This window comes from Podarcis vaucheri (assembly GCF_965113315.1).
Source record: "Podarcis vaucheri genome assembly, chromosome: 4".
NCBI classification, from domain to species: domain Eukaryota; kingdom Metazoa; phylum Chordata; class Lepidosauria; order Squamata; family Lacertidae; genus Podarcis; species Podarcis vaucheri.
In genome coordinates this window covers 69,635,932-69,650,329 of record NC_138762.1, presented here as the reverse complement: position 1 = coordinate 69,650,329, position 14,398 = coordinate 69,635,932, and the positions used below count along the sequence as shown (strand labels likewise).

The following is a 14,398-nucleotide window of genomic DNA, read 5'->3' as shown; positions in this document are numbered from 1 at the left end:
TTCTACAAAGGGGAACATCATAACGTGGGTGATTACTTTCTTTTAAAGACTTTATAAGCCGCACCCTTTACAGACAATCAAGGAAAAACGGTATACTTCCAAATAAGTCCATGCAATCTAGCAAACTATCTAAAGTCAGGATACAATAGCAAAATCAGAAGTGTCATCTTAAAGGTAGAACGGTTCCGCAAGCTTAGGTGATGTTTAAAGGCACATACATGACACTAGTCCTGAAATGCTTCAGACATGGGCCATGATCAAAAAGACTATGAGCCTAAGGGGACTTCACACTTGTGTTTCTTAAACAGCAACACAACACGCATCCCAAGTTGCAGAGCAAACTGCTTCTGGAATACATAAAACTTTCAATGGGGGTTTGCGATATGGCACTGAGATATATAGATATAGTATAGATATGATAGATAGATAGATAGATAGATAGATAGATTAGATTATATCCATCCCATCAAACTGGTGTAAAGGCTAAGCAGTTCTTTAGATGCCACCAATTAACTTTCTTTGCAAGGGTGGTGTGGTGAAGGAAATAATGAATATACACCTTACATGCCATTCCTAAAGTTTCACTTATTTCAAAGACATTTATTCAAGTACAGTTCACTTCTTGGCCTGGAGGTACACAATTTTCTCTTCCGTTCACTTAACAAAGAGTGCTAATTGTATTTTTTGAAATGCAAAATGCAAAATGAAGCAATATTGAAAAAGGATCTGTACACACTTTGGAGGGCTCATTTTATAAGAAGCACCTTTTAAAAACAACTTTATCCATTGAAACAACAACAAAAACAACCTTCTGGGGTGTTTGTCCCCATCATGGGCATGCTAGTGTTTTGATATGTTTTGATTCCTTAGCATTGTCATGTTTCAGGTAGAATATTCAGGCTATTATTTTATACAATGGCTGAACGGTTCACCAAATTTTACTTTATTGAAATTGAAGCTCTTATAGTATTGTATGTTTTAGATGTTTCACTGAGCAACACAATTAAAATTTGCGGAATATGTATTGCATCACTGTATATTTAACTAACAGATTCTTTTCCGGACACTCTAAACCATTAATTTAGAAGTATTCATTAGCAATTTAGGATGAAATACAAAGAAACCACTAGTAACAATATATATAACAGGTCCTGTAAGTTTTAGAATTTCTCAAACAAGATAAAATACTGGAACCAATCCTTTAGTGTGTGCTCATTCCCTTTCAAGTCAGTGGTTTTATACAAGTGTAAATGGCTGCAAAGTTTCTAAATAACTACACTAGCCTGCTATAGAGAAGTGCAATCGAATGAAATAATGCAGGCTGTTAACTTTGTTTCATTGATCTTTAAGAATAACAACAACCAGCAACATTCAGATTTGATTTCTCTTGCCACACTGCCATTTTCTGGTCTGTAAGTCTCTCAATTGGAACATTTGCCCCCAAACACTATTGTGCACTTTAATTATTTGCATAATATTACTGCCTCATTCTCTTCCCCCAAATATTATAGAAATGCAACACATAAGCGCTGTACAAGAAAGAAAAAGAAAACAAGCCATTATGTCTACACTGGCAGAAAGCTTCCTGTTACAGTAATACTGGATCACCCAAACCCTTACCATCAGACTCAAAATGTGTGAATAAGGCATGTGTGTATGTACGTACACACACACACACACACACACACAATTTTTCTCTAAACTGCAAAAAATGCAGTCCAGGGTTTTTCATGGGATTTGAGATGGCTGAAAACACCAACTTAGAGATGTTGGGAGAGATGGCTGTTCCATTAATCTGCTGTCAAACCATACAGCATAAAAACCACTGGAAGGTAGAAGATGCCATAATGATAATTTAAGCACTGCTCTAAAGAGAGTGACAAACATAGCCTAAATCTTTTCACTTAAGGTTCTTAAAAAGATTTAAACAGTCTATTGTTCGGTCCTCTGGGTACCTTTTTTCTCTTGGCTTTGTTCTGTATTTTCCTCCGCTGCAGTTTCCATGGCTGGCTTTATACCATCCACCAAAAATGCTCTCGCTCCCCGCCCCCAGCAAAGAGTCTCTCTTCCTTCTTTCTTCCTTCCCTTCTGTCTCCTATTTACCGCCGCAGTGATTGAGTGGCTCTGTTCCTCACTACAGTAGATTACGCTCCTTTCCAAAATGCACAAAGTCGTGTCAGCTTTAGTTTCGATCTGCCTACTGGTCCATAAAGATCTCTGCCAGGAAACACTCAGCCATACGTCAGAGACCCCAGTTATAAAATAGCAGGTCTGTGCTCGATTGTCTCCCCACTCTCTGTGTGTTTGCAATGGGAGCGTGAAGGGGGGGATAAACCCAGCTAGCCTCCCTTTTTTCACATGGTCTCTACTTTCCTGTTCTCCCTATGAATGTTAATCAATTCTGTGGTGCAGAATAGATTAGTGACATCAGAAGAGGGGCTGCATCTGAGGGAGTGAGCAGAGCCCCCTCCTGTTGCATGACTCAGCGATGACACTCACCCCTCACCATCTCTAAGGAGAGCCCATGGCATCACATGACAACAAGACTCCCTTTCCCATGATGATCGCCTATTTATTATGCTTGGAATTTTTATTAATTCCACATGCCCCTAGTTCTTACAAAGAACATGCCTGTCTCCTTTGTAGTTTTAGGTTTTGACTTGAAGGATGCCTGGTTTGAACGCAGTTTAGAAAATAAATGCATATTTATGCCCATCAAATAACTATGTACCATGTGCTTATATGGTAGTGAGGAGGTTCTCACATCTCTGGGGCAGTTAAGCTCTTATGACCAGTGAAGAGAAGAGGTGCTCAGGTGAGACGAATACTAGAGGTACATAAGATCTCAACTTTCCAAGTTCCAAAGTTAGATTCCTTCTATTTACGAAGGAGCGTCCTTATTGAAATAGAAGCTTAAAAAAAGAAGACAGGATGTCCTCATCCAGTCATAGGCAAATTTTTATCAGGAGATGACTTGAAGATTTTTGCAAGTCAAACATTTTCTTTGCCAGTTATTTTGTTTGTTTAGTACTGTGCACAGGGGATCTGAAGATTAAGATCTGAGGCAGATGTTGCATTTGCACACGAACCGTATTTTCAAGTTTAATACAGATGATGAAAAACCAGATGAAATGTTTTATTTCATGGAGTGTGTTAGAAGGTATTCTTCAGAGTCATAAACTCCTAGCATCAGAGGAGAGTTGGGGAGCTTCTGTCACACTAGATTTCCATGTGCAGGGGTTGCCTGCAGTGTCCAACAGCATTAAGACATGTTTTCTTCCCACTCACCCCCTGCATTCTGAGCTGACAGTCCCATGAGCTTTTCCTTCAACGCTCAGATCTGTCTTCAGAGAACAGTAAACTAGACTACAAAGCTATCAAATACAAAGTCAAAAATCCCAGGTAAATACCAACCTGCTAAATTCAGCGCAAGAGACAGCATAAAGGAACAGCTAATTCAGCAAGAAGAACAACTGGATACCCTTTCCTACAATGGCTTCTGGGACTTCTCACCGGTCGTGTCCACTTATCTCCCCCTGTCATCCAGGGTGTGGATGGGGGGGGCGGGTTTGAAGCATTCAACATGATTGAGATTACCTAACCCCATGGGTTCTTTTCCCCTTTCAATATACATGACTGGGGCCTTACTTTTGTGAACCCTGAGTAACACCGCTTTTCCGTTTCCAGAGTTCACCAAATGTGTGTGTCCAGGAGCCTTGGAAATTGCATAGATGGCAAAGCATTGCATTATCTGAACAGTGTGCTATGGCTTCACCCTATGGTCTTCCCTATGAGAAACCCCTGAGATATAGCTAGATATTTGCTGCTAAAACCCAACTTCTTAAACCCAACTTTTAAAAAGACGTTTTCTAGCATCACATGGAGACTACCAAGACATGAACATCTAGTGTGAGATGCAACGGCTCTCTTTCAGTCATACAACACAGAAGAAGAAGAAGAAGAAGAAGAAGAAGAAGAAGAAGAAGAAGAAGAAGAAGCAGCAGCAGCAGCGGCGTTGGCAGCGTTGGCAGCATTTGGATTTGATATCCCACTTTATCACTACCCTAAGGAGTCTCAAAGTGGCTAACATTCTCCTTTCCCTCCCCCCCCCCACGACAAACACTCTGTGAGGTGAGTGGGGCTGAGAGACTTCAGAGAAGTGTGACTGGCCCAAGGTCACCCAGCAGCTGCATGTGGAGGAGCGGAGACATGAACCCGGTTCACCAGATTACGAGACTACCGCTCTTAAACACTACACCACCCTGGCTCTCAACCTTGTGTGATGCACCACTATATCTGAAGCTATACTTCTCCCCACACCACACTGTTAAAGAAGATTCCTACATTTTCCCTCCTTCAAACACTAACCCAGCATTGGGGAACCTTTGGCCCTTCGGTTGTTGCTGAACTACAACTCCCATCAGTCCTAGCAATCATAGCCAACACCCAAGGATGATAGGAGTTGTAGTTCAGCAACATCTAGAAGGCCAAAGGTTCCTCACATCTGCACTAGCCCATGGTAGATGAGATGGGCGCTCGCAGGAACCAGTGCAAAGATATGTATTCTTAAAGATAAGGTAACTCTTCACCCCCATAAATGCAAGAAACAATACCATCAGTGAACCATATCCAAACCACAGAAACCAGGAACACCAAATTGGAAGCAAGTGTGACACAATTCAGGACAATAATATGACAAGGCTTGGGAGAGAATCAGTGACAAAAGAGAAGAAGCACAATTTTACATTCAAAGTATTTTCAAAATGATCAGTGTGCATTACAGGAGGCTATTAAAGAATAACATAGATACAACCCATCTAAGTTTGTGAATTTTGTCATCAACAGAAAACAGATTTTCTTCTCTGGCCACCAACCTACTTGGACTAGCAAGTCAAGACATTAGAATAGATGTCTTTCAAATTTGCAGAAGCAGATCTACATTAATGAGCACAAATTAAATGTATATTAGATTATCAGCACTCATGCTCTCGGCCTAAATATTTTACATTGTCAGTACCAGCATCTGAAATTTTATATGACACAACCGACTGTGAGGATTGCTCCCTACACGTTGCTGCTTCAACATTAAAAACAAAATAATGGGGGGGGGGGAGAGAGATAGTCTAAATCAACGTGTGTGGATTAGAAGGGAAATTATGACTGGCCCAGAATACTGACTCACTCACATAGGAAATGTAATTTTTAGCTAAAAGATAAAGGGAACAGGACATGCAGAAAATGGTATGGATTATCTGTCACCTGATAGTAACCAATTATTCTTTATCTCTTCTCTCTCTCTCTCTCTCTCTCTCTCTCACACACACACACACACTTCAAAGGGCTTTCTTCCCTCATGCACCAGAATTTATTCTCAATTGCAGTCAGATGAGTCCAGCCCCAAAGAGTCTGTGCACAATTACGTCTGAAGACCAAGAGACATGACTCCTCCCTTTCCCATAACTTCAACAAGCCCTGATCCAACATTAGGGAGGGAGAGAAAAGCTGTTGTATTGTGAGACAGAAGAAGCAGCTACAACCATTTCATGGCAGTCCCATTGTGGGTTTTTTTGTTTTTTGTAGCCATCCCTTCTTCCAAGGAGTTCAGGATGTCATTCATGATTCTTCCACCCCGATCTTCTCATAGGAAGAGTCTGCTGCATGAAAACAGTGGCCCATCTAGTCCAACATCCTCACAGTGGCCAGCCAGATGCCTATGGGAAGCCCCTAAGCAAGCAGGAAGCATAACAGCACTCTATCCACTGATGATTCCCAGCAACTGACAGTCAAAGTACAACACTGCCATCATGGCTGGTAAGCTCTTGATAGCCTATTCTACTGGAATGTGGCCTTCTCCTCTTAAAGCCATCCAAGTAGGTGGTCCCACTTCTTGTGGTAGCAAATTCCATAGATGAACTCTATTACGTCAAACTATAGTTTTATCACCACAACCACTTCAAGGGTTAGACAAGAGATCACTATAGACTGGCCCAAAATCTCCCAGAGAGAGTCACAGCTGAGCAGAAACTTGAACTGGAGCTTTCACAGTCCTAGCCCAACTCATTAAGCACAACACCACATTGTCCCTCAATGCATGGTGAAGCTGCAAACAACTTCAAAGCCTTGTTGATTTCATACTTTTGTATTGTTTTTAAGAATGCATTTAGTAATATTGTGTGTGTGTGTGCGTGCTCTCTCTCTCTCTCTCTCTCTCTCTCTCACACACACACCTGCAGATAAATAACCATTCTTCCCACAGGATTAAATAATTTTAAATAATGCTTTTAAAGCCTCCCACTTCTCCCTCCAAGCACTCTGGCAAACAAAAAGGACTTTGAGGAGTGTGGGGATACTGCTCAGTGGCAGAGAGCTCTGGGCAAGAAGTGAAGCAACTATTTCTCTCCACTGTTGTTTCCTTATTCACACTTCTCTGCAAATGAGATAGGACTCTGTCTCTCTTCCAAGCAGTCAGTTACACCACGGCTAATTTAGACTACGATTTATTGAAACATGCCTGTTTCATAAACCATTGTTAACCTACAGCATTTCTGGGTTCAGGCATAAACTGCATATAACCCAAAAGTAAGTAAAAAAATATCTTCCATTCTTCTTGTGGCTTCACTGCAGGTGTAAAAGGGAGCACGTGAACCCAAGGTACACTCCGGTTCATTAATATAAACCATATTTTAGCATAACATCCAAACAAGGCCTTCATATGTGAATCCAGGTATATTACATATCCAGGACCTTAAAAGAAACAGATGGATGAAATCCAGCTATGCTGTCCTGCCCACTGAACAACTACTGATCCAGAGGCACCAATTCCAGCTTCTTTGCTGACCTGTGCGGTTCCTCTGCCTTCCATAAGTATTTTCAGGGGGTGTAAAGGGCTGCACTAGGATGTGAAAACTGGTGTAAGCATTAGCGGATGCCACCGCTGGATCGAAAGTGGGTCACCAGCATTGAATTTAATCCAGACGTCTGTTAGACTGCTATCTGTACACAAGTACAGTTCACATTTTAATACTGTAAATATATTGGCAAACGTTTTCTTCTGCTGTGCTCATTGTGGGTTTCACCTTGGATCTGCTCCCTCTGCTTCTCTTTCTGAAATGGAGTGTGCATCCTTCTAATCAAGTCTCATTTCATTAGATCACATACCAGTTTGCATAATTGATAACATCTTACAATTTACTGCATTCACAGAGATCCTGTAGGGATTGCTTTTTTTCTACATTGCAACCTTTTTTTCTTTTTAACTCACAGCAAATTGAAGTCCTGACCTTGTGGAATGTGGAATTAAGTACTCAGAAATCCCAATTCCAGTCCTTCGTGTACCACTTTTAAAGAAGTGGATACGCTTTGGTTATCATGATAAAGTGTCACAAGCCACCTATCGCATCTGAACGTGCACTGTACTTTCCCACCTTCAAATATTCTTCATGAATTGTCTTACTAAAATACTGGATTACAGAGCTCCCAACTTATCACCACGCTCTCCACAACCTCTTCTAAGCTGCCATTCCCTCATACCTCGTGCATAAGAAACCCAGACTCAAGTTGTGTCTTGATTGGACCCCTGTGTATGCATAAAAAATAACTCTTCTTTCTCCCCTTCACAATGCGCTAGAGAATGCAAATCAGGAGCAATCAATAATGACAGCTGAAGTCTAATAGTTCTCTTTCACTCACATCAACACTGCATACACTCAAGTTGAGCATGCTCTTTGAAACTCCAGGTGATTTTTTTTTGTTAAGTCTACTTTAATATTGGACTACTTGAAGTGACAGAAGCTAAGAAATTTGCATGTTTAGTCTGGGACTATGCATTGCCAAATCTCAAAACAGTAGGGGATTTTATATACACAATGAACTTGAACACAAAAGCACTGTAGGGTGAGTTGAGGACAAGAGTAGCAGCCTTGATTCTGCATCACCAGATTGGCTGTCTAGTAAATTGCCTTGCCAGAGTAGGATTATTGCCTACAGTATTTATTTCTAACATTTTGTCTACTCTAGACATGGGTTGTCAACGCTTTCCTTGGGAAACTCAACATGAGTCCAAGAAAATGGGGGGCGGGGCAGAAATCTGCATAAATATTACCTGCTTTTATATCTTAAATGCAGTTGACCTCCCACTAAAACCAATGGCAAAATCATCACAGATTTGTATCCCCTGCCACACAAAATTCATGATCTGTGACTTTTATTTTTCCATCCGCGCATCAGGGGTGGGACATGTTCAGGTAGGCAAGCAAGTCCATCACAGGACTTTCTCAAATGGAATAGTTTTTCTCTTGTACTCAAAGTTCATGCATCACAAAATTCTTCATGCTATGGTAACTGGCACTGAAATTCTATGCTTGTCCGCGCAGAAGTAAATTCTATTGTTTTTAGTGGGGCTTACTCACAAGGTAAATGTGAATAGGATTGTAACCTGAAGCTCTAACTCATAGAAAAATAATAATACTTTGATGGCAAACACAGCAGTCAGCACATCAATTCTGAGCATGGCGCCAAGAACACATGATTTTCTTCCTTGGGCTTCACTTCTCTTTGAAAATTACACATGTATTTATGAAGAGGTGGGCAGAGATGATGTGCAAGATATGCCTGAAATTGTGTGGCTTTAGACACAGAGACTCTCCTCTTTAAAAGACTGCTGAAGAAAGAAGGTTGCCTGCTTGGGAACAAGGGTTCACAGATATGCATGAAGCAGCTTCTGCAGTCTCAAATCTCCAAAATTTGTGATCTAATCTGGATATACAACCTTTCCATTTCAGGTAGGTAGCTGTGTTGGTCTGATGCAGTAGAAATATATTTTAAAAATCTGAAGAAGTGTGCATGCACAAGAAAGCTCATACTGAGAACAAACTTAGTTGGTCTCTGAGGTGCTACTGGACAATTTTTTTAATTTTTTATTTATATTTCTAACCTTTCCATTTGTTAGGAAAGCCCAAGGCCAATAAGCTGGCAGGCAGGGCTAGTCTCCTCTTTTGACTTTGCTCCCTCATAAACTTAACGAGTTAATTGTACATGGCCTTGTTGTACTTCAGGGAGGTGTGTGGCGGCCCCAGATATGGGATGCCTGAGAAGGGAAGATTTCCAGAAGAGCTGGCCGGGAAGGAGGCACAGACTGAGTCCATGAGAACCCACTCATCCCTGAGCAGCCAAGAGGCCATGGGTCTTCATGGGTGACTGAACTCTTCATCTCTATTCATCCCTTTTCTCAATGCATAACAACAAAACAGCAGTGCTCTCATAATACAGGCCTCTCCATTCTTTCCTCTTTTATCATCATTCATATCTCAACTATGACATGACTGAAAGGGATTCTGATGGGAAATGTGCTTCACATTAGCATATTTTCCCTCCATACAATAGCGGCATTAAGCTGCTGCATTTTCAAAGCCTAAACAAAAAGCAGCAAGACTTTTCGCAGCAGCAGTGTTTGAAGTTTAATTATCTGTCTGCCTTATCTCTAACCCATTTTTATTTCTTTTCTAAAACGAAAGAGGGACATATGTTTAGTTGGAAAGTTTGACTAACAGAAAACAGTAGGATGATAAACACTGATTTCTTTTTTTAATGCAATGTCTTTAAGATGATTTTACTGACACGTGATGGTGTTAAAACTCATCTTTACTTCATTGATAATTGCATTTCATGCTCAGAGCCACTTTGCGGTGATAGTTATTCTATTTTACAATTAAAGAGATCAGTCTAGGCAACTCATTTTAATACTTACAGAAGTTTCTTTTCTTAATGGTGGTATGCTGGCATTTTCTCATGCAAAAAGCTAGGCAGGCACAACACTGCTTAAGAACACAGCAAGACATCTACCCACCTTGTATTGTCAGTTGCAACAGTCTGGAAGTGTACAAAACCTAATTATTTTAGAAGAGGGCATTAGACTTCAAATAATTAGGAGAGAAATTTTCAAAGAGAAGTGAAGCCCAAGGAAGAAAATCATTCCAACTGCATTAGTCAGTAGACACATGAAATGCAATTCACCTCACCCTGAACTGACGGCTGAATGGCTGACTAGTGTAGTTTTCAATGGGAAGTTCAACACAACTTGATCTGAAATAAAGCCAAAATAAAAAATAAATCTATGGAATGTGGTTTAGAAAAGCTGCTGTTCTCCTTTCTACTTCAATTTTATTTATATAAAAAGATAGGAATCTTCATTTACTTGAAGCCCCCTCAATGCCTGAAGGCTCTAGTTAGCAGAGGATGAAACAAGACGATAAACTGCAGCAATACAGAAACATCATATTTTTAGGCTTAATTGGGACAACCAAAGGATTTATCCTCATCTATAATAACCATGTTGTCAAACTAGAACCCACAATTTCTCAATGACAAACAGAACTTCCTTGTCTGGGCTGTCCCTAAGCCACAGAGCCAGGGCAAGAAAACCTCTCTTTTTAGACAAGAGGACAATATACCTTAAGGGAGACTAAAATGACAGCAAGGCCAAGCTCCCAGTAACAATTCAAGGGAGAGCACCTCAGTAACAACTATGCCCCAAAAGTACATGAGAAGCTGCTAAATTATTTGTGGATTAGAAAACTCAGACCGTTTTAGCAAGCAAACTGCCCCATAGATGTGCCAGCCAATTGTCTTTGCTGCTGCAGGCAACTGGCATATTCTCTCATCTGTGATCTGTGCTGGCTTTGCACAGATGTAAACATGCAGGGTTCAATCCAACTTTGGACCTGCTGAAACTGATGGACAAGTAGCTTCATCATGCTGATTTCAGTTGATTTACTCATAGAGTATGACTTAGTTGAGTATCACCTGCAAGTGCCATTGCATTTTCTACCTTTCACTCTACCTGTTCTATCTACATTATTCCTCACATTTAAACATGTACATAGAAGGGCCAACTTTTAGTGGCATAGGTAGGGCTTGGTACTTTATTAGTTTATTGTTGGGTGAACATTTTATGTATCTTGTATTGTTAAGAGTTTTAAATTTTTTATCTGCTTTTGAATTTGACTATGCTGTATTTTATTTTTGTCAGGTTGCATTGACACTTTACTGTAAAAATAGATAGATAGATAGATGATTTATGCCCCGCCCATCTGGCTGGGTTTCCCCACCCATTCTGGGTGGCTTCCAGCAGAATATAAAAACATAATAAAATGTCAAACATTAAAAACTTCCCGATACAGGGCAGTAAGCTGTAGATACAATTTATCCACTATATAGAATTAAGGATGATCAATGTTAATAAAGTGCCGATTGTACTTGGTCCCAGGGTTTTATCTGAAGATGCAAGAACACAGGAAGCTTTTGTAAACCAAGCCAGACCATTGGTCCATCTAGCTCAGTCCTGGGCTTTCACCCCCTTCCTCTTGTCCCACTGCTTTTCCTTGGAGGAAATCGTTCTTTAGCACTCAATTGGAGCAAACAGCAATTCAGGTTCTTTCTGGATTGACGTTTGCTCTGATTCAGCACTAAAGACCAGTTTCCTCCAGGAAATGAGGAAAGGAGGAAACCACTTGGCCTTGAGCCCAGAAAGTGCAGGGCAAGAGGAAAACTATGCTTTCTAGGCATGGGGAAAACAGAAGTGTGGACTGACTGGAAGTGGTTCTGCAGCTCTAACTGGAGATGATTGGGAATTGTACCTGGGACCTTTTGCAGGTAAAACAGGTGCTCTACCACAGCCCTTCCAGGCACAGGTAACCTCCACCTGCAGAAGCCAAGCAGGTCTAGGTCTGGTCAGTGCATGGAGTGAAGGACTCCTAGTGATGATTCAAATACCACTCTGGAAGAAATGTGGGATATAAATGTAGCAAAAACTTTGAAAATATTTTATCCAGTGGGTTTTTTGAGGTGGGGGGACACACCAGCCTGTCCCTGACTTTTAAATTGGCACTGCAATAGTATCAAGGCAATGGGAGGGGTGCTGGATCTACTTTGTGTCCTCTAGCAAACCAATGCAGAAACAGTTGCTGCTGCTCTCGGTGCACAGATGTCACTTGGGGCCATAGCTGTCAACTTTTCCCTTTTCTTGCGAGGAATCCTATTGGGAATAAGGAAATTTCCTTTTTAAAAAGGGGAAAGTTGACAGCTATGCTTGGGGCTGGATGGGTGGTTTGGTTTAACTTGGGTCCCTGGCTTTTGCACTGCCTCACCCAGAAGCCAGCCTACACAATAAACAACCAGGCAGGCTCATAAAACCCAACCAAAGTGGCAGCCAAAGAAGTCTGGATGGGCAGTAGTACCTTGTTAGAGACAACTAGCAAAAACTCCCTGCTATGCAGGTGTCACATGCAAGGGATAAGCAACAAGAGATGTCTATCACCATCATCATGCCCCTCATAAGTGCCTAGAGCGGGGAGAGGGAACCCCTTCAGATAATAGGCAGTATTCAACTAACACGTCCTCTCAATCCAAGGGTTTCCATTTGTGCGAATGGACTTCCCCCCTTCTTCACAGCACATGCAGGTAGAAGAGGAAGGAACATTCTATTGCAGCAGCAGAAATCCCTTGTACTGAGAGAACATTCACATAGCGCTATGCAGAATACAACCCTCAGTATGTGTTCTTTGGGGTTGGTCTTGCACGGCAATTTTCAAAGTGTTCTCATGCTGTCTTACAGCCATATGCCTAGAATGATGTTGACAAGTCTTGCATTGGGTAGGCTAGTGTTGATGTCATTTTGCCATACTGCTATGACATTGCCAGAGTCGATTCAGCTGGACTGGTTGGCTTGGAGAGTGATCCTTCCCTCCGCCCCAACCATACTGTATATGTACCCTTACCCCACCCAAAGTTGCATGGTTGCTGGTCCATGGGAAAAAAGGACCATTTCAGATAGAAGGAGATTTGACCAAAGATCAATATCATTTTGCTGTATTCATTGCATACCACAGGTGGCAAAAATAAAGGCTAAAGGACTAAACCCCAATGAATGATCCAAGAAAGGAAGCTGTGAATAAATATTCATGAACCTCGAATTCATTATAAAACATCATCACGAGGCAGTACACAATCTAAAAAACACAGGAAAACCATTTTTAAATGTCAAACATATCAGTAAAAGCTGGTTGCAAGTATATTAAAAAAAGTCTTGTCAGTTAAACACTGTCAATGAATATGTAAAAGCTTCAGTTAACATGATCTGCACATACGATTCTCCGCAACATAGGCCTCTTGGTATGACAGTCCTCTCACACACAGCACTCCTAGGAGAAAGCCCAGAGAAAGTCCTCTGTCCTTTTGTATTGTGCGGGCAAAGACAGATCATTGTATTCAACAGTGTCTGCATATCCCAGCTTGCTGACATTCTAAACCATTTCAATTCCTAAGTTCCTTTCGTCTCTTTGGACCATGCATCTAAATTGTCTTCACAGGCTTCTTGACTCTGCTATTCTGCTGGTTTGCACTTCCACCAAGGTTTTTCCACTTAAGAGGATTGCTCTAGCTGTACATATACCCTGTATTTAAAATTCTGACAGGTCTTGAAACATAGTATTTCTTACCCACTCTTTGTTGCCAAGACAATCCCAGAGTGGGCTACATTAAAAGCAACACAAAATACATATTACAACAAGTAACAGAACAATCTAAAATCAACAAGATTAACAACCCAGCAGCCTCCTCCAAATGCCTCAATGAATAAATGAGACTTCAGCAGGTGCTGAAATCTCAAAGTTGCCACTAGCCATATCTGAGAGGAGATATATTAACTGAGGTGCCAGTACTGAGAAGGTTGGGGGTGGAATCCAATGCCTCCATTCCATTACCAAAATGATATGTGCTTGTGCAATGGAATTCTTCCCCTCTCACCCCCCCACTGTGCATGCCCTATCCCCCCCCCAATAGGCTCTGGAAAGTTAGGGGAACCCCCAAAACAGATTTAGGAGGGGTAGAGAGGAAGCAGTTCTATTGCACAAGCAGAACCAATGACGTAGTGCTACTTTGGACACAAATCTTACAGTTTACCATATTTTTCGCCCCATAGGACGCACTTTCCCCCCTCCAAAAATGAAGGGGAAATGTGTGTGCGTCCTATGGGGCGAATGCAGGCTTTCGTTGAAGCCTGGAGAGTGAGAGGGGTCGGTGCGCAACGACCCCTCTCACTCTCCAGGCTTCGCGCAGATCTCCATAAACCGTGAGAGCCCGTGCCGGGCTCCCAAGGCTTGCAGAGAGTTGCCTGCATGAGCTCAGCGTGCCCAGACTTCGCGCAGCTCTCCGCAAGGCGTGGGAGCCCGGTGCCGGGCTCCCACGGCTTGCGGAGAGTTGCCTGTTCTGGGGGCTGGGGTCAGGGGAAGCTCGGGGTTCCCCCGTCCCAGCCCTGCGCCTGGGGAGGAAATAAAAATTTTCCCCCTTTATTTCCCCCCCAAAAAACTAGGTGTGCCTTATGGGATGGTGCGTCCTATAGGGC

At 41.8% G+C, this 14,398-nt stretch overlaps 1 protein-coding gene across 6 annotated transcripts in view; it reads right to left on the bottom strand.

Moving 5' to 3' along the window:
- GPM6B (glycoprotein M6B) overlaps window positions 1-14,398 on the bottom strand; it is a 103,590-nt gene that overhangs the window by 37,332 nt on the left and 51,860 nt on the right. For 4 of the 6 annotated variants that reach the window (XM_082220907.1, XM_082220904.1, XM_082220908.1 and 1 more), the window contains exon 1: window positions 1,956-2,155. The exons of the other annotated variants lie outside the window; for them this stretch is intronic. In XM_082220907.1, the coding sequence (XP_082077033.1) occupies window positions 1,956-2,004 (49 nt within the window). In that variant the 5' untranslated portion in view covers window positions 2,005-2,155. Of the gene's footprint in view, window positions 1-1,955; window positions 2,156-14,398 lie in introns of those variants that run through there. 6 annotated transcript variants of the gene reach the window in all.